Source organism: Diorhabda carinulata, chromosome 4 (genome assembly GCF_026250575.1).
Source record: "Diorhabda carinulata isolate Delta chromosome 4, icDioCari1.1, whole genome shotgun sequence".
In the NCBI taxonomy this organism is placed as follows: Eukaryota; Metazoa; Arthropoda; class Insecta; order Coleoptera; family Chrysomelidae; genus Diorhabda; species Diorhabda carinulata.
In genome coordinates, this window is record NC_079463.1 from 30,026,264 (window position 1) to 30,054,232 (window position 27,969).

The 27,969-nt window shown below is 33.4% G+C and overlaps 2 protein-coding genes and 3 long non-coding RNA genes across 5 annotated transcripts; 2 read left to right on the forward strand and 3 right to left on the reverse strand.

The window, feature by feature from the left end:
• Positions 1-3,066: 3,066 nt before the first annotated feature.
• On the reverse strand, positions 3,067-7,754 carry LOC130893042 (protein obstructor-E-like). The gene is made up of 3 exons (XM_057798808.1): positions 7,664-7,754; positions 5,499-5,711; positions 3,067-3,233 (listed from the first exon to the last, which is right to left on the reverse strand). Exons 1-3 carry the CDS (start codon positions 7,752-7,754, stop codon positions 3,067-3,069), a joined length of 471 nt encoding a protein of 156 aa, XP_057654791.1.
• Positions 7,755-13,079: 5,325 nt separating this feature from the next.
• Positions 13,080-14,289, reverse strand: LOC130893219 (peritrophin-1-like). The gene is made up of 2 exons (XM_057799147.1): positions 14,172-14,289; positions 13,080-13,321 (listed from the first exon to the last, which is right to left on the reverse strand). Exons 1-2 carry the CDS (start codon positions 14,239-14,241, stop codon positions 13,146-13,148), a joined length of 246 nt encoding a protein of 81 aa, XP_057655130.1. The 5' UTR covers positions 14,242-14,289; the 3' UTR covers positions 13,080-13,145.
• Positions 14,290-15,735: 1,446 nt separating this feature from the next.
• LOC130893222 (uncharacterized) lies at positions 15,736-16,683 on the forward strand. The gene is made up of 2 exons (XR_009059163.1): positions 15,736-15,866; positions 16,441-16,683. It is a non-coding gene; the product is annotated as an uncharacterized LOC130893222 (long non-coding RNA).
• Positions 16,684-19,281: 2,598 nt separating this feature from the next.
• Positions 19,282-20,221, reverse strand: LOC130893221 (uncharacterized). Its single transcript, XR_009059162.1, has 2 exons — positions 20,099-20,221; positions 19,282-19,524 (listed from the first exon to the last, which is right to left on the reverse strand). It is a non-coding gene; the product is annotated as an uncharacterized LOC130893221 (long non-coding RNA).
• Positions 20,222-21,642: 1,421 nt separating this feature from the next.
• Positions 21,643-22,873, forward strand: LOC130893220 (uncharacterized). Its single transcript, XR_009059161.1, has 2 exons — positions 21,643-21,775; positions 22,632-22,873. It is a non-coding gene; the product is annotated as an uncharacterized LOC130893220 (long non-coding RNA).
• Positions 22,874-27,969: the final 5,096 nt, after the last annotated feature.

A 27,969-nucleotide genomic window follows, 5' to 3' on the forward strand; every position in this document is an offset into this window, starting at 1 on the left:
AACTAGTCGAGAATGACTTTACGCATTTTTCAAAAAACTATTGTAGTTACGGAAAACAAACTTGAGAACTATGAGTAGAAAGTGAAATGTCTTCATGAAAAATTTTAACGAAAATTATTCAAAGACTTCACTGTTATCGAACAGGACCTGGACGTTTGCAAAAATTGCAACCTGGAGCTGATTGAGTTGTAATGTAACTCTGAATAGAAGCAATTACTTCTCAACGTTCTAAGTTGAATTCTACAAGGGTCTATCAAAATCGAGTTTCCCAAACGTGAAATCTCACTTTCAGAAGATAATTGCGATGTTTGCATCTTCCTACATCTGTGAACAAGGGTTTTTATTATGAACAGTTTATTCCAATTTGTACCAGATTACGAACAACTGTTAGAACCTCATGCACAATTTCGTCAGTCGCATCATTCTCTTCTAAAACAATAATCAACTTTCGTAGCTTCTTTCACTAACTTTTTACCAATGTAGCATTTGTGTCTGGCGCTCCCTTCTAAAAATTTACTCGTGTCTGGACTGGAACATATGAAATGGATGTAGAGCTCAATGTGAAACAAGTCAAGTTCGAAAACAGAAATAAAAACAATATTTCTACTTAATTCGATATCTAATGAATGTATCTATATATTTTCGTCAATAAATAATATTTATTTTAGATCTCATGCAATAAATAATAATTTTATTTGATCAATTCCAATATAATTACAGATAATTGTTTATTGTAGTTTTTAAAGACGAATAAAGAACTATTAATATAATCCTGTTCATTATATGTATTGATTAGTATCTCTAGTATATGTATATATAATCTTTGAGTATATGGTAACTACAACTGTTATTTCGTTTCACGTGGCTTCATTTTTAATACCTCTGGTATATTATACAAACTTTTTAATGTTTTTCTGATAGTTCCAGTCAATCACAATAACAAATATTAGTTGAAAATTAAAAAAGTACTATTTGATTCAAATAAAATATTACTTAGAAGTTTGTTGAATAGAATTTTTTTCTGTTTGTATGCTTATATTCTATCTTGATAAAATAGACATCGTCACGGATTTTTAGGTAAGATACGTAGGCAACTTAAAATACATTACATTGCATTTTAGCAGTAAAAGACGACGCCATTTTGATCTTAGCTTCGGTGGTAAATTTGAAAATAGTGTAATCTATTCTTTATACGTTATTTTTAAACTTAAATAAAAAATGGGATATTTTGAATATGTAACACTTTTAAAATAAGCGTCTTTTCTTCCAATTGTCGCTACAGTTTCTGAAGAATCTTGGCCTCCGGGACAACTGTCCTTTATTATTCTCGATGCTGGACTTTAATCCACCAGTTTCGGAGGCCTAGTTCTTTTAGGTCCTTTTCTACGCCATCCTTCCATATTATGAGTGGTCTTCCTGGTAGTCCATGGTCTTACGGTTTTTGCCGGTATGCAAGTTTGACTCCTCGACGTGTCCAAGCCATCTTAGTCTCACACTCTTGATCTGTGCTACCAGGCTGGGCTTTCCATACGTAAATCTTAATACAGATGGTCTTGGATTGGACCAAATATCCGCCGAAGTACTCTTCTCTTTTACTAGCTGAGTCTCAGTTCGTCTCTAGCAGTCATTGCCCATTGCCAAGCATACATGGCATGGCATACTGGTCTTAGTACTGTACGGTAGCTCCTCTCTTTTGTGTGCCTGCTAAGTTGGACGCGATTTCAGTATCTTCTGTAATATGCCAGCTTTCACCCTCTCCTGTAAATCCAGTGCAGTCTCGTTGTTCTCAGTTATGTAGCCTGTAGCCTGGAAGGACCCTTCTTTTCAAGGTCAGGTTGAACAGAATACAAGAAAGAGCATCTCCTTGTTTTAGACCTCTTCTAACGTTAAATCGACGTGATGTTGTGCCCGCTACCTTCACCTTGTAATTGGTGTTGTATAGGGTCATAACCACCAGTTTGGCACATCAAATATACTCAGCGTTTCATAAAGGTTGCTTCTTTTTTCGCAGTCGTGAGCTTGCCGGAAGTCTATGTACTTCCATCTTGTATCCGTAGCACTTCTCAAGAATACAGCGTTGCCCTTCCTCTCCTGAAACCACATTGGTAGTCTCCAATACCTCGCTCTGCGTAGATCTCCAGCTTTCTATACAGTATCCTGGCCATTACTTTATAGGGGACGTTCAGTAGGAAATACTTTTGTAGTTGGTGCAGTTTAGTCTTGAACCCTTTTTGTAGAAAGGGAAGATGAGTGCCGCGCTCCATTCTTCTGGCATGGATTCATTTTTCCACACTGTCCTCATGAATCCATGGATCGTTGCCTTAAGATGTCCGCTTCTGTACTTAAGAAGCTTTGCAGATATAAGATCTTCACCTGAGGACTTGTGGCTCTTCATTGCTTTGATTGTGTCTCTTTCCTGGTAAGCTCGGCAGATCTTCAAAATACCCAGCCCAACGTTTTGCTACTTTCGTACGTCTCATCTTTTAAAATAAACAATACCGATTGCATCGAATCAGTTGTAATAACAGACAAAAGAGCGTTATCATTTGGAGAAATATCTATTGTAACTTAATTGTTGTGAAACTCTGATCGTTTTGATACATCTTTGTCATAATTTCACGTCAAACACTTGACAACGATGTAACTGATGCAAAGATCAAAATGGAGACTCTACGGCGTCTCTTGAAATTTGGATGCGTACTCGTCTAAGCTTATTATAACCTCCATATCTCTGATTCATGTCAGTATACATCTCAGGCCGGTCACACACGTGACAACGCGTGCGAGCACTTTCCGCGTATTGATTTAAACGAACACTTCTTGAAAAGTAGCGCCCTCTACCGATAAAGAATCTGACCGCTCAAATTTACGCCTTGACGTTCGGACGTGTATCTATACTTCGGGATTGCCATTCTGGTTGCATAAATTTCAACTTATTGTTGTATTTATATGCAACGCCGTTCTTAAGACATTTCAAATCTTTATTGAAATAAATATCAAAGAGTCAAAATATTCATTACAGTGATTTACATAGATATACGTAAAATACATTTGTATGGATATTATTTAACAAACGACAAGATCTGGCCAATCGCAATAATTTGTATTGTTGTTGAACAAAAGACCACTTGGACATTCTTGTAAAATTGCTCGACCATCAGAACACTGCCAAAATTTAGTACAATCACTATTAGGGATGTAACTCTCGGAATCGTCCGATGAACATTCTGGAACTGAAAAATAATTTAGTATTATAAATGACAGTACAACAAACTGTATGAAAAAATCGCATTTCGAAACAAAATTGAACAGATTCTATTTTTTTTTAATTTTTACTCAGCCTATTCGAATAATTAATTAAACACAATTTAACTCGAGTAGTTAAGGTGATATCAGACGGTTCACTTTTCGGTTCAATCGGATGAATGATCACTCAAGTGAATGTTCTCTTTTTTTTTCATTCACGCTTGAAAGACACAATGAACTTTATTCGCTCATTTCCTCGAATATGTCGTCAAACGAACTCGAGTAAACGTTCTCTTCGTGTTCATACGTTTCATTTTTCGTTCATTCGGGTGCGAGTGATTGATGCCGAATGCCGAACTCCAACATCGCTGGATTGGTACACTAATAAATTCATTTATCACTTTTGATTCATTTAATGCCTAGACGTTTCATTCTTAATAAAAGATGATGAATGAAAGACAGAAATGAATAAAAAGTGAACCGTCTGATAAGTTGTGCTTGCCGCGTGGAGATGCTTGATCTTAAACTTGAAGAAAGGAGTTGATGAGCCACGTCTGCCTGTCGAGTAGGTCTTGCTAATACTGTTTTGTATGGGAAGAGTATCTGCCGTGGTAATATCGTACTTTCTTCTATGCTCTGAGCTGTTCAAGTTTCTGGTCAACTCTGGGTCGCCTATAAATCGAATTGCTCTCTTCGATTGAGTCGAGCATCCTCACGGTATGTTTGGGAACCAAGTTCCAAATGTGCTAACAATACTCTAAAGATGGATGAATCTGTAGAGGATTAGCAGGTCTTGCGGAATATAGAGGTTTTTGGTCTTAAAGAGGTTTCCAGGTTTTTGTAAAACTGCCTCAACTAATTCGGATACACGTGACTATTCCAGGATATATTGCTTTCAAACTTAACACCCAACAAGCGAATTTGCGGTGATAGAGATATTTTATGTTCAGACAGGACCAAATCCTGAGTTGCAGTGTTTTGTAAAAACAGAAGCCTGGGTCTTTGCTGCATTTAACTCAATCGGATTATGTCCGCCCCACAGATTGTTTTCAAGATTGATACAATTCTTTAATTCAATATCTATATATTATTACAGAGTCGTGGAGAAAAAAATATTAAGTCACGTAACGGGACAAATAGCCGGGTGTATGAACTGTATTAATTTCTATAATTTCTTATTTCTTAAACCTTTTATATGTTTATGTTTTTAAATCGTTTTGATTTTAGGGTTTTTTTTGAATATTTTTTGAAAGATTGATAAACATTTTGACGTTTCGAGTACTAATTTTATAACAGAACAGACCTAAAATCAAGACGATTTAAATACATGAACTGTATTGTATATTTCAGATATATTTAATGAGGCAGAGTTTCGGTTCTGTAAGCTTGTTGCTGTTTTTTTACCTTGTGCAGGGAGCTACCCTGACCCATTGCAAAAAGTTTAAAAATTAAGATATCTGGAGCAAAAACGAAATGCTTTACCACCTATCATATGTAAACTGGTTGTAGATGATCAAATTATACAACAAGAGATGAAATTTAAATATCAAGGCATAGAAACATCAGGATACGGTGATATCAAAAATATCAAGCGGCCAAAACAGCACGAACCTTAGCTTACCTGAACGATACAATCTTCCGAAACAAATATATCGGAATCAAGACTAAATATCGAATCTACAAGGCTGTCATCCGGCCTGTATCAACATATACTGCGGAAACCAGACCAGACACATTGAACACAAAGAAAATATTAGGAACGCCTTTTTCTGGTGACACCACTTCATAAAGAGCTCGTACTATTTTTCGTACCTTGCACGAGATATATCCGGCAACGAATTAAGAACGGCCGCATAGATTTCTGCGGTGAGATCAGGTGGCGCGGATTCGAGTAACTTTTCATCGCTGATGTTTTATTTTATGCATTGTTATTCATTAATTTAGACAAAACTTCGGATGAAACAAATAATTAAAAATTTAAGGTTATGCAAAAATCATCCAAGTGAAACCTGTCAACTGTCAACATTGAAGTGGCTAGAGTCATATTTAAGGAAGCTATTCCAGAGCGTCCCGAAAGTGTTTTGCAGTACGGAACTGTCAACTATCACTTTCACTACATGGAACACATCAAGAGATGGAGCGACAATCTCTCTAATAATTAAACGGCAGAGGATACGAGAAAAAACAAGCATTTTGCTTACATTAAGGAAATAAGAAGAAGATATATATTTAATAATGATTAAATTATTTACCAATTTCTTCATCATCACTACTCTGTGTAGTAGTACTGCTAACATTTGAACAATCTACATTTTCTGGCCAATCGCACTGAATAGTATCAACGTTGAATAAGAGACCACTTGGACATTCCATCAAAATTGCTTCACCGTTAGAGTACTGCCAGAATTTGGTACAATCGCTACTGGGTACGTAGATCTCAGCATCTTCAGTCGTACATTCAGAATCTGTAAAGAATTGATAATGTAATGGATTGAAATAACGGAAAGCGAAAATTTACTACGGTGTTTTTATTAAAAATTCTAGTACGAATATTTTGTTTTATTGTTATTATATATTTATAATCCTCACCCTCCTCGCTTCTTACTGTTAACACGAACAGACTTAGAAGAAAAATGAATTTAAGATCGAAATTCATTTTCTTAGATACAAAAATCGATATCTTAGCACAAACAAATAATTCAATTACTAACATAGGTCTTAATTGTTGTAGGAATTTATATGAAATTTAATATTATGACTTAGTTAAATAAACAGATAACAGAATTAACGAATTTAGATACATATCAAAGTAGTAGAGTAGATTCAAAAGTCAATAAAGCACCTTCAACGTTCTTGATGGTGGATTTAAACCAGTAGATGAATTATTGAAAAAATCCCGTCCTCGACCTAACCAAAATGTATTTGATGTATGTCCCTCGTTGGTCCATGTTTCATCCAAATAAAATATATTTCTTCTATGGTTATTTCATTGTTTTTTATAGAGCTCAGGTAATTTCTTCTCCATACCACGATAACCTATTTATTTTAAGAGTTTCCATAATGTACTTCGACTCATTTCAGGGTAATCCTTATCATCTCGAACAGTGGCAAGAGCTTTCTTTATGTATTATCTGAAATTTTTTTCTATAGAAAAAACCGATGTACTTACCTTTGACTCCTTTTTAAAATGATTTTAGTTTTCCTGGAGCTTTACATGCTGTTTGAAACTCACCACATTTATTTTTCGATCTTCTACACGTAGCGTACTAATTCCACTGTGTTTTCAACACTTTTACATAAATGTTTGTCTGTATACGATTGAAAATAATTATACAGAGTGAGTTTTATGTATGGAACGCCTCAATTATCTCGGAAACGGCCGGTATTACGGTGGTATTTACATTGTTGTCAGATCTTTCCTTTTTCCGGAAACATTGTTCTTTCAAATGGGTCACCCTATATATTTTGTGTTTTTTGAAATCCTTAAGAAATACTGATTATTTTTCATGTAATATTTTCTATACCTGAATACCATAATTTCGGAGTTATAACTACATTTACAGTATCTCCACCAAAGTTATAATAAATATCGTACATTTAGATTGATTAAACTCGTTTAATTTGAATATTCTTTAACAATTTCTTTGCTAATACAAATTCCATAACAAGATTTACTGACAGTAAGTTAGTAAAAAGTTTAACGAAACTGGTGCAGTCCAAATCATGGCTCAGAAAACCTACAACAACTGAAAACAAATCTTTAAATGTTTGTTTTATGTTAGAAGTAGATCCACAATTGTGAAGTTGAAAAATTACGAATTTTCGAAAACATATAGTAAAGGCGATTACAGGAGATGCTCAAAATGTTGTCCATTTACGTCAATACGAGAAGCCATGCGATTTTTAAAACTTTGCAATATCTCTGTGGTAATCCTATCTTTTAATTCCTGCATATTTGCAGGTTTTGTTTTGTTCAAAATGTTTTTTTAATGACCCCACAGGAAATAGTCTAAAGGATTCATGTCCGGTAATCGCTGGGGCCATTCGATAAAACCACACCTTCCAATCCATCTTCTGGGAAACATCTTATTTAGGTATTGCCTCACCACACGCATAATGAGGTGGGTCACCATCTTGTTGTAGCCAAATCAAGGACGGATCTATTAGTACGAGTCCTCCCCTAAAGACATGGCATTTTAAGCCTTTTACCCACAAAATATTAAGTTAATTACGTTGTTTTTGACAGCATAATGACGAATTTTACGCAATTTCTACTTTAAACTTTAAGTCCTCATCGACTTTGAAACAAAAAACCAAGTTAATTAATCAGGATTTGGGGGGAGGGGTATGATGGATATTGATATTGTCTGAAAATTTCTAATAATGAAGTTTTTTTAATGTAATTGAAAATACTTACTTGGATTTGGTGAAATTCGAGCCAGTTTAGTTATAATACTATTTTCCAAGAAATATAAAACCCCGGATAAGTTAACCTCAATGAAACCCATTAATACAAATACAAAAAGCGGCCTCATCGCAAAACGTAACATTACTTAAAATATTTGGATCGTTTTGATTGTAACATTTTTCCATCATTGGATCTGCAAACTCTTCACGTCCATCAATATTCTCAATGTATTATTACGTAAAATTTTCATTACGGATGTTTGCGAAATATCAAGTTCCCTGGATATTTAACTAGTGTTCTAAAAAGACATAAACATCTACAGATTTGATTTCAGTTGATGTAGTTTTTCTACGCCCTGATTTGGATAAATCTTTTCCTGAACCAGTTTCGTTAAACTTTTTACTAATTTACTTACAGTAGATCTTGCTATGTGATTTCGGTTAGGATATAAATTATTAAAGATTTTCCACGTTTCTTGTTGACTTCTACGCCTATCACCATATTCCAATTCGTTCTTTTTCAGATATAAACGATCCATTGGGACTTTCAATGAACTTCAACAATAATAATTTATCCAAAAGGCAAATCTGTTATTGTAGCAGTCATAGCCACCTAAATGTATTATTTTAACTTCGGCGGAGATAACGCAAATGTAGATATAACTTCGAATTTATGGCATTTCTTAAGGATTTCGAAAAGCGAAAAATATACAGGGTGATTTATTTTAAATAATTGAGGCGTTCCATATATAAAACGGGCACAACACAAGTTCCATATATAGATCTAATTGTCACTTTTTTCGCTGTTTGGAAATTGGTTGTAATGTAATTTACAGGATCCAGCAAAATTTCAGAAGTGAAGTTTGAAACTTTGGGGGCCAATGGTAGTAAAGAAACTTTAGAAAATTATAAAGCATGTTAACAGACTATCGGAGAGGATTATTTCAAAATTTCACATCTATTGTTTTAACTCTGGGATAGATACTAAATCTTCGTCGGTTCGACTACCTGTGCCGAACAATTTATGGTATAACCTTTGTGGGTAAGGTTAGGAAATTCAGGCTATAGCAGTGCTTTCCCCAGTTTAGTACAATTTGAACCAAGTAGGAGCAAGGACTCTGAAGATTTAAACTAGGTAAGTCTAAATAAAACTAAATAAATGTTTTCGTAATTTTGGTTTGAATCTCAAGAAGTCGCTGAACCGATCGAGGAAATTGAAATCGGAGAGGAAAACAAAACAAGATTGTGGAAAGAAGAGAAAGCGAAAGTTTCCAAGAACATCACTCGATAAAGATAAGATCTGCTCGGAAGTACAAAAGAGAGATTCAAGTAAATGTATGCTTCAACCAGGTCTCGAAGAATTAAATGGTAAAAACGGAAAGAAATGACGTCTAGCTTAGTGAGATCTGGATTGATGTTGTCCACATAACAAGGCCCTACCCCTCAAACTGGATACAGTGACGACATCCTGGAGTGTCTTTTATCGATTCATTTATGGAAGTAGTTCTTTGTTTGCCATTGACAAGAATTGATTACATGTGTAAATTGTCGGACAAATTGACTGACGCTTGGTTGAGAAAAAGAAGGAATCTACCTGGACAACACCGAAGTGTCAAGGATAGGATCGACGCAGCAATTGTACCTACAAGTTCGGTAACACCTCGGGTAGCACCTGCAGCAGAAACACAAGAGAAAAAACGACGCATATGCTTTAAATGCGACTACAAACTCCGAAAAATGACAAAAACGTCTTGTTCCTTATATGCAATATGAGGCGATCGAAGGATATTGTGTAAAAATTGTTTCTAAGAAAAGTGGTAAATGTGAATTGAAAAAGATATTGACTTTTATATAATTTTTGTGTTCTCTAAGCCATTTTTATTTGAATTTTTTATGTAACAGTCCGTGAAAGCATTTGTAATATTCCGCACAAAATGTGCATGTTTTTAATATCCCATCAATAAAAATGTTCTTGTTGTTTCCTTTACAACTCTCTTAATTGATTTTTAGATACTGTTAGTCACAATGGCGAAGGTTTAGTAATAAGGTACCTAAATTGAGGTTTAGTACTCCAGGGTTAAGGATGATTCTTTGAGGAACAAAATATGGAAATTTAATTTTTAATCACTCTTAATCGTACACTTGATCGATGATTCAGTCGGCTCTATTTTTACATCCAGTTGTGTTTAATTTTTCATAACTTTTATCTCTCAGTTACCAGGTAAAGTTTTTTATATTTTTTTCCATTTCTATTGAATTGTTTTTATTGTGTTTAGGAAAACTTTCTCAGTACTAATAAATTTATTGAATTAAAATGTCGGATTAAATGCAAAATAAATGGATTTACAGATAAACATAAAGTTAATTATTTATGATCTGTTATCCGTTGTACAACAAAGCAATGTAATTCTCAGTAGGTATCAAGTAAATTTTTCTTTTCTTTATCTAACGTGATGCGATGAAATGAGAGATGAGTCCAAATAACCTTGCGTTATTCTCAAAATAACGATGACAAATATGTTAAACAAATATTATGTATGGGGCTGCCAAAATACTGAATATTTCTATTAATGCCATCAAACATTGATAATCAATAAATCAAATGGACGGTCGAAATGCAGTTAATTTTATTTAATTTCACCCACAGTTACATAAACTGCTACTCAAGCCAAATCTTCCAAAATTGACTAACCTAAAAATGATCTTTTACAACTATATACGATTCAATATTTTCTTGGTAATTGGTTGAGGAAGCGTGTGTCATTTACTCAATCGTTGGTGTTAAAAGGTATGCCATCTAAGTATTCTTTGAGTTGGAAAACGCTGATAATCGCTGGGGGCTAAGTCCGCTTTGTACGTGGGATGGGGCATAACAGCCCAACCAAAATGCTTCAGACATTCCTATATTTTACAAGTAACGTGAGATCAAAAGTTGTCGTTAAGAAGCACTACCTTTATTGTCATTTCAAGTTGCATGAAATTGACGAAGAGTACCTCATAGTTCTGCCGACTGCGTTTGATCAAATTTCTTTGGTAGCGGCGAACCAGCCTTGTTGCCTTTCCCCTCGCATTAATGAAGAAATTTGCGAACACAGTCAAGGCGTTACTATTAGTCCGTTAGGCAGCTTCTGCAACACTTCCACTATTACTACAATGAAACGTTGTCCTCAAGGCGGAGTCCTATTACTCTTTATGCGGTCATGGTAGTGGAAAATATTCTTACTAGACTACAGGAGCACTGGATTCATAGTCCTAGGATACGCGGAGGGGTGGTAATGGTAGTAAGTGGCAAACATGAAGACAAACACAACTAAGAACTGGGTCAATGAAGAGCAACTCTCAATAAACCTCAACAAAACCACACTAGTTCCATTTACGATGAGAAGAGAGGCAAATATACGCGCTCTTATACTTAATGAAACTTAACTGATACTTTTCTCTGATGTAAAATATTTGGGGGTCATCCTTGATATAACCTTTACTCGGAAAAATAATCTAGACGAAGGTAATTTCAAAAGCCACTGCATTTATATGGATTAATTGCAAGATTTTTGCAAGACTTGAGTCTATGATGGTATAGAGGTTATACCAAACAGTCACTAACCCCATGATCACATACGCATTGCTAATTTGGTGATCAAAAACTGAACAAACCACAGAAGACAGAAAAATCGAATCTAGTTTACTTAAGAATTCTAGAATTGATACATCTGGAAAGCAGTGACAAACCAATGGATCAAATACACAGTGTAATGGAAATAGATATCTCATTCAAGTGGTTATCAATGACCGAGAATCATGGATCATTAAAAATCTTCCACAAGCTCGAAATGTAAACCTTTGTTATTCAAATTGCTGGAGCCTAGCGCAAAGAGCTGGATTAGACATTTTTGTAACAAAATGTAAGCTTCATTGATAATACCTCCTATTACCGATTATATTGATATTTTTGGTGAGAAACTCGAAGAAAACGATGAAATTCTATGAAAGTTTCTAATATTTATAACCCTTTATTTGACTTAACTACACTATCGGTCAAAAGATTTTACCCACTCAATAGTTTGCGTGATATATACACTGTTATGTCCAATTTGTCTCACTACTTAATCGGGTTGAAGTTGGTTGACTAAGCCGGTCAAATCATTACTTTCAGTACTTCTGTCTTTAAAATTACTTCAATTTTTACCAGGTCTCCAGTCGCCCCTCCTCCAAAACATCCCCAAACCATCACCGAGCCTTCGCCGTGCTTTTCACGGTTTGAATTACAATTTTTTGGCTATCCACCGTATTCACCACATATTTCCCCCAGCGACTCTTTCCTATTTCCTAACCTTTCTAGGTTTTACTTGCAGTAAAGAGATTTTTATCAGATATACATCTCAAATAGTACCAGGGTTGCCCGATTAGTTTTTATAATGATTTTTATTTTTCTAACTCTATATATCTATTCCAGCGATGCTTCCACCTTTTTAAACCTTTCATATGATAGTTGTCGCCTTTCTTTCCTCTCAAAATAAGGGTTTACGTATGCAATAACATTCTCGTTTAATGCAGTTGAAACTTTAACTTGATGATGATCGCGATTTATCGTGAAAGTCTTAACTGAAAATAAGCTTTCTTAGTAAATTTGTATAAAACAAGTCGATTCCTTGTAATCGTGTAACATTGATTTATATTTCCAATTTCGCGTTTCGATTTTGGATTTTTATAACTATGAGAAATATCAATATTTTGACAGTTCAAAATACTTATTTTCAAAGGAAATCTAATATTCTACATAAAGGGTATCTTAACATTTTTAATTAAATTCACTCCTTTCAAAGTTATTTAATGTTGAAGTTCAATTTTAAATGTAAATTATCGTTACACATGATTTTATTATATATAATGTTATATAATTTATTATTATAAAAATGTATTATTTTACTCTTGAATGATTAATCCAATAATAAAAATATCGGCTGGTCAATTATAAGTTTGGGAAATCTGTATGCTAAATTTCCCCGGAAGTTATAAAATATGTTTTTTTTCCTCGAGTAAGGCCATAAAAATAATTGTGGCAACCATAACAACATAAAGAAAAGAATGACTGACTCAGTGCATCCAACAATAGTTTGAGAACCTCCATTGTTTTAGCTTCCACAAACTCGTCATCAGTCTACACCTGCATTAGTATATTTTAAATGCTTTTTAATGCTCTCAATACATTCATTCTTATTCCTGAAAACGAGCAGTTTTGTTGATGTTTTTTACTAGGTGCTTACAATTCAAAATTAATCTAACCTCAAATTGTGAAAAAAATGGACCGTCCTCTATCCTTATGGCAAGTCAGAATTTTTATATATCTCTAAATTATTTATAACAAATGAAATTAACTTGAAAATATTTAATCAAACATAAGCAATTAAATAGTTAAAACAACGAAGTGCATGCTAACTTTTATTTATATAGATACATTTTTTCAAAAAAAGCATTTGATACATTAATTTGGATTAATTCGTTTTACAACCGGCAACGCTTTTATAATTGCACATATTATTAAGTGCGTCGAACACAAGGCCATCCGGACATTCACGTAAAATTGGTTGACCAGTAGCAGTACATTCCCAGTATTTAGTACAATCGGAAGTACTAGGGAAGTACTCTTGTCTTCCTGTACATTTCGGAGCTGAAAAATAATTTTATCATCATCAATGACAGTAATAGTATATTCTGCAACAAGAATATAATAATTGTTATTATTCACGAGGATAACAGTTACGACAGGAGCTGCAGGCACGTGCTGTAATCATTCAAGTTAATGTACTTTCTAATAAAATTAATCGTGAACTTAGTGCAGATAATCATATTTAATACTACGGTATTTAATAACGTTTGTTACATATTATTATATTCTGCTCTGTCGACTGGAGAATATTTTGGCGATTTCATGTTGTTTTTCATAGAATCATCCAGATAGCTTTCTGCTATCGATCTATGAAGATATTACTGCATCTTCCAACTGCTTCCGAGCAGTAATATCTTCACCTACATCAACAATCCACATCTGCATCAAACAACAATCATGTTTGCTGTTGTAATGGCAATCATGTGACATACTGACGTAAGAGATTATGGACCATTTTTACTTTTTTTCAACACTTCGTTTTCTATTTAGCATATTATTCTCTCTGTTTATCCAGAAATTATGAATATATTTGGAGGTTAGTTTTTTAAACTCAAGTATCGACGCTCGACGGATTCATTTTGATACTGAGATGTGACTACATCGACTTGGGGCTTTTATTGTAATTAGGTTTTAACATATTTATCAGTTTTTAACGCCACCCTTATAGAATGTCACGACGACAGATCTAGCACTGTTCTTTCCGTCTTGAGCCTATTTTTAATTCTAATATATAAAGTGTTAACGTACGTTGTTTCAGTATTATTTAAAAATTATTTTATCATTGAAAATTCTAAGATTATTATATTATTTTGAGAGATTTTTCTTATTATTATATATTTATAATTCTTACCTTCCTCCTCGCTTCTTACGGCAAGCACAAAGAGACTTAGAAGGAAAATAAATTTGAGATCGAAACCCATATTTTCGGATTTAGAAAATTGATGTCTTAACACAAACAAATAATCGAATTACTAGCACTGGTCTCAATCGCAGGTATTTATATGAATTTTGATAATATGACTTAATGTAATAAGCAGATAAAAGAATTAACGAATTTAGATACATCTCAAGTACTTTGAAAAAAAAACAGGATGCTCTGCTACTTTAAAATCCACTTAATACTATTATTAGTTTAATTAGATATTATTATATATGATGTATCGTTTTGGAACTGGAACGAGTCATTCAAGAAGCTAGAATTGTCAATACTCATGTTTCAATACGAATTAATATGCATGTCCTAGATTGTAGATTGTTTGGAGAGTCGCTTTGGCTTTCTAGCCATTCTGCATCTAAACCAAAAGAATTATCTACACAAGAGTCTACATTTTATTGTTCTGTTTCCAAAATACATAGACTTTTGTTTCCTCTGCCATACCTATCGTCTTCAGGGGGTATTTGAAGAGGCAGTGACATGTCGACAAGTTTCTCAAAGTTTCTCAGACTTTTGGTCTGATATGTTTTTGAATCTTTTGGATTTTCTCAGACCTGGAATTTGATTGTTCTGCTATCCATCCAGTTTGTTATCGATGTGCCATCTCGTATACTTGTGTTTGCCTGGTATACCTTGATGGCATCGTAGCCATATTAGAATTATTTCTATTGCCTAGTGCTTTTAGAGTTTTTCTGGAAATTCTCTCAGTTTCTCAGTTTATACTTTTTAGATAGTACAACTAGCTACTTTCTTATTTTCAATTTGTAAATCTTCTTGATTTTCCTTGTACATATGGTAACGACTTTCCCCATAAGTCGTAAAGGACATAAATCGTTATCCAAATATTTCACTAAACTAAAATCTACTAATTGTGACGCTGTCAACAAAGGACACACATCTCTGTATTTAGAAAAAAGACTAAGAGATCATCAATATGATGGCTGAACAATCAAATTCCAGGTCTGACACAATTCAAAAGATTCATAAACATATCAGATAAAAAGTCTGAATAACTTGTCGAGATGTCTTGAAACAACATCAAACTGGTGGTAGGTCGTCTGACATGTCACTGCCTCTTCAAATACCCCCTGAAGACGATATGTATAGTAGAGGAAAAAAAAGTCTATGTATTTTGGAAACAGAACAATAAAATGTAGACTTTTGTGTAGATAATCTTTTTGGTTTAGATGCAGAATGGCTAGAAAGCCAAAACGACTCTCCAATCAATCTACAATCTAGGACATGCATATTAATTCGTATTGAAACATGAGTATTGACAATTCCAGCTTCTCGGATGACTCGTTCCAGTTCCAAAACGATACATCATATATAATAATATCTAATTAAACTAATCATAATATAATAAGGGGATTTCAAAGTAGCAGAGCATCCTGTTTTTTTTTCAAAGTACTTGAGATGTATCTAAATTCGTTAATTCTTTTATCTTTTATCTATTTCATATAAATATCTGCCATTGAGACCAGTGCTAGCAATTCGATTATTCGTTTGTGTTAAGACATCAATTTTCTAAATCCGAAAATATGGGTTTCGATCTCAAATTTATTTTCCTTCTAAGTCTCTTTGTGCTTGCCGTAAGAAGCGAGGAGGAGGGTAAGAATTATAAATATATAATAGAAACGAAAATTTCTCGAAATATTCAGTTGTATCAATTGCACTTGCAGTATTTTTCAATAATACTAAATCTATGTACATCTATGTATATTGAAACATGGATGTGTCGGGCGTTGATCCTTGAGTTTAAAGAATTAAACTCCAAATAAATTCCCAAAGAATTTTTGGATACATAGGGGGAATATGCGGTACTATATCAATATGCTATATCGAAAACGTTAAAGAAAGTTCATAATCCCAAAGGTTTTCTCTTGCGTCATTATGATGCACCCAGATGTAGGTGAAAACACTTCTGCATATACACTGTAGACACCCCTATTTGTTATGTAAATAAATGTTTTTATTATAAAGGAAATATATAATTAATTATTAGAATAGAATGGGTAAAAGTGGAACGTTTACGAACGGTTCAATTATTCTTTCAGAGGGGGATTCTTTTTATGGATATTTATATTAAAAGTAAAATCTTCTTTATGTGTATAATGGCTATTATTATATTCTCGTTGTAGAATATACTATTACTGTCATTGATGATGATAAAATTATTTTTCAGCTCCGAAATGTACAGGAAGACAAGAGTACTTCCCTAGTACTTCCGATTGTACTAAATACTGGCAATGTACTCCTACTGGTCAACCAATTTTACGTGAATGTCCGGATGGGCTTGTGTTCGACACACTTAATACTATGTGCAATCATCGAAACGTTGCTGGTTGTAAAACGAATTAATCCAAATCAATGTATCAAATGCTTTTTTTGAAAAAAATGTATCTATATAAATAAAAGTTAGCATGCACTACGTTGTTTTAACTATTTAATTTTTTAGAAAGCGTTTTATCCACTCAAGTAAATAAGATGTTTCCAAAACATTCATGTAATAGCATAATTATAGCGATACTAGACTATTCGTATACTAATATTATTAGAACAAGATATAAAGAAAGTTATCTGTGTCAAATTTTAAAAGTGTTCCTCATAATTCCTTGTAATATATTCCTTTTATTCCTTGTCACAAGTCAATGCACAGTGGAACATAGATAGTTCTACCTTAGACAGGAGGCTGGTTCTTTTAAAACGTTTATGTCTATGATAAATAATATCAAATTGGCAAAAATGACACGGAAGTGAATTATTTTATGTTGGTAGTACAATGGGGCCGCATTGTCATATACTAATAAATATTTGGAACGTGTTATAAGCGGCGGGTGTAATTTGGTCGCTAACCATCCTTCTTTACCTGTCTGACCAAGAAGGGTAGATAATCCTACATGTATTTTCGGCGCTAAGAAGTGCAGGTAGGTCGAGTCATAAAATAACCCAATAGAGGGAAAGTTGATAGATTTTTAAGTAGGTACTTAACATATTTTGGAAATACCCAGTAGATAGAGGGATGACCAGTTGTTTTACGTAAGATCAGATTCAGTTGTTGTGTCGTATAGGTACTTTACATTATTGAAATGGCTCAAATAGTGAAAAGTTCGCGTGGTAAAACTCTTCTAATCTTAGAAAATTTTGCGTTTTTTAACGATAAAGTTTTGAAAAGTGGAGAATTGTATTGGAGGTGAGTGAAAAAGAATGTAAAATGTTCTGCCAACGTATTTACTGTTGGTCCTGAATTTACAATTTTTTAGAAAAAATTTAAATCACAACAATGAAGCAGACGAGAAGAAATTAAATAGGACAATACTTTCAAATTCTTGTAAACGCAAGGCAGAGGATGATGATATATCCGAAAAACCATCGAAGATTATTCGCAGGGAATTGAGTTCCAATTTGCCACGACCGATGTAGAATATGTACAAAGAAATATTTATAATTATAGGCGCAAGTTGATACCAAGACCACTACCTAAAAATATAACGAAAGTGCATAGTGCAGAGGAAAAATTGAATCCTAAAACAGGAAAAGTTGAATGCTTTTTCTACATTAACAGTCCTGAATATATTATTGTATTTTCTTGTGACAGAAACATTCGTGTAATGTGTGATATGAACATTTTTTACATGGACGGTACATTTTCTTATTCCGCAAAATATTTTTTACAAATGTTTACCATACACGGGTTTAAAAACGGTCATTATGTTCCACTTGCGTATTGTTTACTACCTTCGAAATCTACTGATACATATATCAATTTATTTTCTTTATTAAGATCTAAGATGTTCAATCAATTTAATGTGATTATCAAACCAAGCGAGGTGTATGTGGATTTCAAAAAAGCCATACATAACGCTCTATATTTTACATGGCTAAATATAAAAATAATTGGTTGTAGATTTCATTTACACCAAGCTTGGATTAGAAAAATACAAGCTCTCGGTTTGACTTCGAAATTCAATAATAAAGATTCCGAAATTGGAAGGTGGATAAAGCATACATTTGGATTAACATATCTAAATCTCGAAGAAGTGGAAGATTGTTTTGTGTTTGACTCAATGTGTTATAAACCAGTAAATGCAACTTTGGACAAATGCGCCCATTACTCATTAGATGTTTATATAGATAAAGATTCACAATTCCCTCCTACTATGTGGTCAGATGGAAGTCCATCAATATTTCACACAACTAATGCATGTGAGTCATTTCACTCTAGATTTAATTCTTCACTTTATTCCTAGAACCCTGCTAATACGTTTTTATAGAAAAATTGAAAGAATTTCAGATTGATACTTATATCAAAATACAGAGCTTACATGTTCCAGCAAGAATTAAAGATGCAAAAGTTAAAAATAAATTAAATTTTTTAGTAGATTTTGTTCATAGATTTCGATCAAATCAAATTACAAGATTAGATTTTGTTAAATGTGTTTCTTATTATTCATAAAATAAAATTAAAATAAATAATTGTTTATGTTAGAAGAGTAGTGTGTATGTAAATCTCTTATTTTATATTTATTATGTACTTAAGTACTAAATAAAAATATAAAGAAATATAAAATTTACTTTATTCTGTAGAGTGTAAGAAAAATGTTGTGAGGAATTTTTATGAATTGTATTTCAAGTTTGGAACAGAAATTATGAACAAATGGTGTCCTGGCTTATTATCCGCAATCACTGGCGTTAAAATTGATTGTGATCATTTAAACTAAATACTAAAATATAACTAAAAACTAAACACATATTGAAATGCTAATTGCATACATTTCAACTTATTATTCTGTTTATGAGGAGAAACATCTTATAACATGTTCCAAATATTTATTAGTATATGACAATGTGGCCCCATTGTACTACCAACATAAAATAATTCACTTCCGTGTCATTTTTGCCAATTTGATACTATTTATCATAGACATAAACGTTTTAAAAGAAACAGTCTCCTGTTTAAGGTAGAACTATCTATGGTCTACTGTGCATACGCTTTCTGAAAAATTGGATAGTTAAAACAACGAAGTGCATGCTAACTTTTATTTATATAGATACATTTTTTTCAAAAAAAGCATTTGATACATTGATTTGGATTAATTCGTTTTACAACCAGCAACGTTTCGATGATTGCACATAGTATTAAGTGTGTCGAACACAAGCCCATCCGGACATTCACGTAAAATTGGTTGACCAGTAGGAGTACATTGCCAGTATTTAGTACAATCGGAAGTACTAGGGAAGTACTCTTGTCTTCCTGTACATTTCGGAGCTGAAAAATAATTTTATCATCATCAATGACAGTAATAGTATATTCTACAACGAGAATATAATAATAGCCATTATACACATAAAGAAGATTTTACTTTTAATATAAATATCCATAAAAAGAATCCCCCTCTGAAAGAATAATTGAACCGTTCGTAAACGTTCCACTTTTACCCATTCTATTCTAATAATTAATTATATATTTCCTTTATAATAAAAACATTTATTTACATAACAAATAGGGGTGTCTACAGTGTATATGCAGAAGTGTTTTCACCTACATCTGGGTGCATCATAATGACGCAAGAGAAAACCTTTGGGATTATGAACTTTCTTTAACGTTTTCGATATAGCATATTGATATAGTACCGCATATTCCCCCTATGTATCCAAAAATTCTTTGGGAATTTATTTGGAGTTTAATTCTTTAAACTCAAGGATCAACGCCCGACACATCCATGTTTCAATATACATAGATGTACATAGATTTAGTATTATTGAAAAATACTGCAAGTGCAATTGATACAACTGAATATTTCGAGAAATTTTCGTTTCTATTATATATTTATAATTCTTACCCTCCTCCTCGCTTCTTACGGCAAGCACAAAGAGACTTAGAAGGAAAATAAATTTGAGATCGAAACCCATATTTTCGGATTTAGAAAATTGATGTCTTAACACAAACGAATAATCGAATTGCTAGCACTGGTCTCAATGGCAGATATTTATATGAAATAGATAAAAGATAAAAGAATTAACGAATTTAGATACATCTCAAGTACTTTGAAAAAAAAACAGGATGCTCTGCTACTTTGAAATCCCCTTATTATATTATGATTAGTTTAATTAGATATTATTATATATGATGTATCGTTTTGGAACTGGAACGAGTCATCCGAGAAGCTGGAATTGTCAATACTCATGTTTCAATACGAATTAATATGCATGTCCTAGATTGTAGATTGATTGGAGAGTCGTTTTGGCTTTCTAGCCATTCTGCATCTAAACCAAAAGAATTATCTACACAAGAGTCTACATTTTATTGTTCTGTTTCCAAAATACATAGACTTTTTTTTCCTCTGCCATACCTATCGTCTTCAGGGGGTATTTGAAGAGGCAGTGACATGTCAGACGACCTACCACCAGTTTGATGTTGTTTCAAGACATCTCGACAAGTTATTCAGACTTTTTATCTGATATGTTTATGAATCTTTTGAATTGTGTCAGACCTGGAATTTGATTGTTCAGCCATCATATTGATGATCTCTTAGTCTTTTTTCTAAATACAGAGATGTGTGTCCTTTGTTGACAGCGTCACAATTAGTAGATTTTAGTTTAGTGAAATATTTGGATAACGATTTATGTCCTTTACGACTTATGGGGAAAGTCGTTACCATATGTACAAGGAAAATCAAGAAGATTTACAAATTGAAAATAAGAAAGTAGCTAGTTTTACTATCTAAAAAGTATAAACTGAGAAACTGAGAGAATTTCCAGAAAAACTCTAAAAGCACTAGGCAATAGAAATAATTCTAATATGGCTACGATGCCATCAAGGTATACCAGGCAAACACAAGTATACGAGATGGCACATCGATAACAAACTGGATGGATAGCAGAACAATCAAATTCCAGGTCTGAGAAAATCCAAAAGATTCAAAAACATATCAGACCAAAAGTCTGAGAAACTTGTCGACATGTCACTGCCTCTTCAAATACCCCCTGAAGACGATAGGTATGGCAGAGGAAAAAAAAGTCTATGTATTTTGGAAACAGAACAATAAAATGTAGACTCTTGTGTAGATAATTCTTTTGGTTTAGATGCAGAATGGCTAGAAAGCCAAAGCGACTCTCCAAACAATCTACAATCTAGGACATGCATATTAATTCGTATTGAAACATGAGTATTGACAATTCTAGCTTCTTGAATGACTCGTTCCAGTTCCAAAACGATACATCATATATAATAATATCTAATTAAACTAATAATAGTATTAAGTGGATTTTAAAGTAGCAGAGCATCCTGTTTTTTTTCAAAGTACTTGAGATGTATCTAAATTCGTTAATTCTTTTATCTGCTTATTACATTAAGTCATATTATCAAAATTCATATAAATACCTGCGATTGAGACCAGTGCTAGTAATTCGATTATTTGTTTGTGTTAAGACATCTAAATCCGAAAATATGAGTTTCGATCTCAAATTTATTTTCCTTCTAAGTCTCTTTGTGCTTGCCGTAAGAAGCGAGGAGGAGGGTAAGAATTATAAATATATAATAATAAGAAAAATCTCTCAAAATAATGTAATAATCTTAGAATTTTCAATGATAAAATCATTTTTAAATAATACTGAAACAACGTACGTTAACACTTTATATATTAGAATTAAAAATAGGCTCAAGACGGAAAGAACAGTGCTAGATCTGTCGTCGTGACATTCTACAAGGGTGGCGTCATTGAAACCACACGTTAAAAACTGACAAATCTGTTAAAAATGACTTAAAATAAAAGCCACAAGTCGATGTAGTCACATCTCAGTATCAAAATGGATCCGTCGAGCGTCGATACTTGAGTTTAAAACACTAACCTCCAAATATATTCATAAAGAATTTCTGAATAAACAGAGGGAATATGCTATATAGAAAACGAAGTGTCGAAAAAAATAAAAATGGTCCATAATCTCTTACGTCAGTATGTCACACGCCTTTACAACAGCAAACATGATTGTTGTTTGATGCAGATGTGGATTGCTGATGTAGGTGAAGATATAACTGCTCGGAGGTTGGAAAAGCAGTAATATCTTCATAGATCGATAGCAGAAAGCTATCTGGATGATTCTATGGAAAACAACATGAAATCGCCAAAATATTCTCCAGTCGACAGAGCAGAATATAATAATATGTAACAAACGTTATTAAATACCGTAGTATTAAATATGATTATCTGCACTAAGTTCACGATTAATTTTATTAGAAAGTACATTAACTTGGATGATTACATCACGTGCCTACAGCTCTTGTCGTAATTGTCCCTCGTGAATAATAGCCATTATTATATTCTCGTTGTAGAATATACTATTACTATAATTGATGATGATAAAATTATTTTTCAGCTCCGAAATGTACAGGAAGACAAGAGTACTTCCCTAGTACTTCCGATTGTACTAAATACTGGCAATGTACTCCTACTGGTCAACCAATTTTACGTGAATGTCCGGATGGGCTTGTGTTCGACACACTTAATACTATGTGCAATCATCGAAACGTTGCTGGTTGTAAAACGAATTAATCCAAATCAATGTATCAAATGCTTTTCTTGAAAAAATGTATCTATATAAATAAAAGTTAGCATGCACTTCGTTGTTTTGACTATTAAATTTTTTAGAAAGCGTTTTATCCACTCAAGTAAATAAGATGTTTCCAAAACATTCATGTAATAGCATAATCATAGCGATACTAGATTCTTCGTGTACTAATATTGAAACAAGATATAAACAATGTGTAAAATGTGTTTCTTATAATTCATTCTATTAAACTCCTTCTATTGTATTTCTATACTCCCTTATGTTATGTCACAAGTCAACGCACAGTGGGACATAGATAGCTCTACCTTTGACGGGAGGCCGTTTCGTCTAAAAGTTGGCATTACAGTTCAATGCAGAGAGTATATGAATCACGCCGTCTAGTATAACTATATCTTTAATCTAGAGACATTAAGTTGGCAAAAATGACGCGAAAGTAAATTATTTTATGTTGGTAGTACAATGATGATTGTCGTTCTGATTGATTGATTCATTATTATTGTTAACAATCGCTGGTGTTGTTTGAGTTATTCCTGTCTTTTCAATAGCTCTCCATACTAACGACTATAATGATATTTTCTTCGAGTTCTTCTAGTCTAGACTAGTTAGCCTAGACCAGTTCCATGCATGAAGAAAATATTAGAAGTGTCAGTGTAGAGTTCGACGTCAAAAAAGTAAACCAGAGCTACGCAATAAATTAAAAGAAAAAAGATGTTCACCGAAATTGTGAACATCGAAAAAATAGAGTATCGAGTCATCATCAAGTACCTACCTGTATTTAAAAGGGTTAAGATGTAAGAAGATTTACGAAGATATGCTTAATACATTTGGTGATCAATGTCCTTCATATGCGACCGTGAAAATTGGACTGCAAGCTTCAAAAGAGGTAAATTTTCCATTGAAGATGATGAACGATCGAAAAGGCCAGTTTCTGTATCAGTACCTGAAAATATCGATGCAGTTCATGACATGATTTTATCAAACCGTCGAATTGGGCTAAAACGGATCTGATCTGAAGAACTGAATATTTCATACGAACGCGTTCATCATATAGTTCACGTCAATTTGGACATGAGAAAAACTGCTGCAAAATGGATCCCCAAATGTTTGAATGTTGACCAAAAGCGTGCAAGGGTAGAACCATCGCGTTCGATCTGTGCTCGATTTGAAAGCGATGTAGACTTCTTAAACCGAATTGTTACTATAGATGAGACTTAGGTACAATTCTACGATCCAGAAACAAAGAATCAATCGATGAAATGGCGAAACTCTGGTTCTTCTCCAAGACCTAAGAAGTTTCGAGTACAAAAATCTGCTGGAAAAGTTCTTGCTTCAGTTTTTTGGGATTGCCATGGAGTAATCATGATTGATTTTTTGGATAAGGGTAAAAAAATAATTGGAGATTACTATTCGACATTACTGATCGCTCTACGGGAAAAAATTAAAGAGAAAAGGCGCGGAAAACTATCCAAAGTTGTTTTGTTTTTGCAGAACAACGCCCCTGCCTACAAATCTCATGTTGCCATGAAAAAATTCATGATTTAGTGTTTGAATTACTAGAACACCCTCCTTATTCACCAGATTTGGCTCCGATCGACTATCATGTTGTTAATCAAGTTTTTACATTCGAATAATAGGTGGTGTTAATGAGTTGCGGCATCACTGTATTTGTGAGCATTGACGTTTGTTATTGTGAAGTCAGTAGTAATTTAGAAATTGATTGAATAGGTGTTTAATAGTTAACGTTTAAAAGAAATAAGTTCATTAAGACATGCAGGTGTAATCGGACAAGTAAAATGCGCGCGTAAATCGCTAGCAAGAGATTTGGTTTTCACACGTGCTAACCGCACTGATGACCAGAGAAAGACAGATCATGAAAATAGTCGTATTGCTATGTCAGAATTGCAAAAATTCATAAAGAGAAAATACAAAGAAGATGATGTCTTGATCCCCCGTATACCGATGATTCCAACGGATTTACCATTCGATTTTAAGCGTTTACAATTTGCGGTACGTCTGGCCTTTACGATAACCATAAATATATCGCAAGGCCAGTCGTTGGAAGTTTGCGGAATCAAATTTGAGTTTCCTTGTTTCGCGCATATTCGAATCCAAATATTTCAGGAAAACTCTGTTTTGCAAATAAGCAACATCATGTGTAATTAATCGAAAATAATAATAAAATTTCATTCATACCGAGAATTATTTTTATATGTTTTAAAGAATCCTCTTGTTTGTTTCAAGTTTATTTTATACAAAACTTTTATTTATCGATTGAGGCAGTACGAAGTCTGTCGGCTCAGCTAGTTTTTTAATAATTCTCTGATAGTTGGCAAACATTTTTCATAATTTTTAGAATGAGAATTTCGTGAATTTATTAAACATTGTGTAGCATTGAAAGAAAACTTCAAAAGCAAATCTGTTATTAATTATTTCACGGCAAATGTTGTTTCAGTCAATTCTCAGAATTAACCTAACCAAAATGATTGCAAAGTAAGGAAACTGAAGAAAGTCAGGGCAAGATTTGGTGTGTACGGTGAGTGGTTAACTAATTCGAAGTGCAATTTATGAATTTTAGCTATGGAGATTTCAGATATATCAGTTTTTTTATTAAATAACACCACCATTGACATCGTTAGATCTGTAAAATTCGTAGGGTTTGTTGTGGACAATTCCTTGAAATGCCCTTATTGTGTCACATCTCCGATATGCCCTTCCCTTTTGGAGTACGTGTGGTGTGACTCAATTTGAGCGAATCTTCAAACTACAAAATAGAGCTGTCAGATATTTACTTGGACTAAACAGCGGGGCTCACTGCAGGGACTTCTCTAAAAGATTAAAAATGCTGACTCTTCCTTCCTTATTCATCTTTGAATCCGTTTGCACGCTTCTCCAGCTTCATAAACGTGGAGCACAACCTTTACCTACCTACTCCACGTTCAGTTAGTTAAGTTAAGGGCTCAACATGTTACAATGCAAAAAAATGCACAATCACTTGCTCTAAAATTATATGGTCATAAATGAGGTAGTAGAGTCTCAGTGGGCAGTGCCTAATGCTTCTTTCATTCGCGTAGGCCCGACAATCATTTTTTTCCATTTTTTGAAATATCTTCAAAGCGAACCATTTATACGATTGTCAAATAAAAGCTAAAGGCTGAAATTTCAGAGAGAATATCTCAACGTATCGGGGTCGGAAACAGACAACCCTCACAAGAAGTCCCACTTGGTACGTTCTACCAAAGATAATATACATGGATGGTCTCTTTGTACAAAAATTTTGACGCAACCATTGAAATCTAGTGACATCATAATATTTGGATACTAAACATTTCTTCGTAGAATGTTTTAGATAAAAGCTAACACTGTGGATAAGTACGAGGATATATCGAAAAATTCTTAGCCTACTATAGAACCAAACAAAATTTCTATGTCAAAATATTTTATTACTCAACATATTCTCCTCTTAATTTGATACATTTATTACAGCGAACCTGCAACGTCTCTAGACCTTTAAAAAAAATGTTTCTTCTTGCTTTGCACAGCAGTTTTCAGTTTTCAGTTGAGGAAAGAAATAATAGTCGAATGGAGCCCAATCTGGTGAATAAGGGGGGTGTTCTAGTAATTCTAACCTTAATTAACGAATTTTTTGCATTTTGTGAGCAGCGGCGTCGTCATGCAAAAACAAAACACATTTGGATAGCTTTCCGCGTCTTTTCTCTTTAATTTTTTCCCATAGAGTGATCAGTAATGTGGAATAGTAATCTCCAGTTATTGTTCATGATTACTGCATGGCAATGTCAAAAAACTGAAGTAAGGTCTCAGAAAACCAGAGTATTGCCATTCCATCGATTGTTGCTTTATTTCTGGATCCTAGAAATGTACCTAAGTCTCATCCATAGTAACAATTCGGTTTATGAAGTCTACATCGTTTTCAAATCTAGCACAGATCGAACGCGATGTTTCTACCCTTGCACTCTTTTGGTCAACATTCAAACATTTGGGGATCCCATTGGCATCAATTTTTCTTATGTCCAAATTGACGTAAACGATATGATGGACGCGTTTGTATGAAATATTCAGTGCTTCAGATATCCGTTTCAGCTCAATTCGACGGTCTGATAAAATCATGTCATGAACTGCATCGATATTTTCGGCGACTGACACAGAAACTGGCCTTCCCGATCGGTCATCATCTAATCAATGGAAAATTTACCTCTTTTAAAGCTTGCAGGCCAATTTTTCACGGTCGCATACGAAGAACATTGATCACCAAGGGTATTAAGCACGTCTTCGTAAATCTGCTACCCTTTAACTCTTTCAAATACAGGTACTTTATGATGGCTCGATACTCCAATTTTTCGATTTTCACAATTTCGGTGGACATCTTTTTTCTTTTATTTTATTGCGTAACTCTGGTTTACTTTTTTGACGTCAAACTTTACACTTACACTTCTAATAATTTATTGTTCGTTGCAAGGGTAACGCAATATTTTGTTTATGCATGGAACTGGTCTAAGCTAACTAGATATCGATACATCCTCGTAGATGCGCGGGATATTTGAAAATTTGAAATGCCAAGAAGCTAGTTGCTACCTCAAATTGTGAAGTATTTTACCCTAGAACGTGATAAGACTGAGGGTAGAATAGAATAATTTTGTATTCATATAATTAGAAGACATATTTTTTCAATTTACTTTTATTTGCATAGATTGAAACTATCCTTGTTCTCGTTCTATAATGAGTGATGATGATAATAAGAAAATAATTATTATGTCTAATAATTAATACCCCCCAATATAAATTTACGATTACTAAGTATCAATAAAATTTATTGCTATAATCCAAAACAATAAATGTCATATTTATAAGAATTTATAATATTGAATTTTTTTTAATGAAAATTTTCCATCTCACTAAAGCATTTCGCAACTTTTCAATTTTAAAAAAATAGGCAGTAAACAACATGGGAATCCCAAGCGGACGTTCAACAGTATTTCCGTGAATGACGCCATTTTATTATATTAAATCCAAAATACAAAGGGATACTAGAAAGAAATACTTTGTTCTCAAAATCAATTAACCGTCATCAACAAAATTATGATATTATGGATTAATCGACTCTAGTAATGAAGCCATAAAAAAAGGTTCT

What these genes read in the sequence shown, in the direction of transcription:
- LOC130893042 (XM_057798808.1), bottom strand. Translation starts at nt 7,754, where the DNA reads ATGGGTTTCATTGAGGTTAACTTATCCGGGGTTTTATATTTCTTGGAA. An exon ending in TCGAATTTCACCAAATCCAA is followed by an intron (nt 5,712 to 7,663) that starts GTAAGTATTTTC and finishes AATTCTTTACAG; the next exon opens with ATTCTGAATGTACGACTGAA. An exon ending in TAGTGATGATGAAGAAATTG is followed by an intron (nt 3,234 to 5,498) that starts GTAAATAATTTA and finishes ATTATTTTTCAG; the next exon opens with TTCCAGAATGTTCATCGGAC.
- LOC130893219 (XM_057799147.1), bottom strand. Translation starts at nt 14,241, where the DNA reads ATGGGTTTCGATCTCAAATTTATTTTCCTTCTAAGTCTCTTTGTGCTT. An exon ending in CGTAAGAAGCGAGGAGGAAG is followed by an intron (nt 13,322 to 14,171) that starts GTAAGAATTATA and finishes ATTATTTTTCAG; the next exon opens with CTCCGAAATGTACAGGAAGA.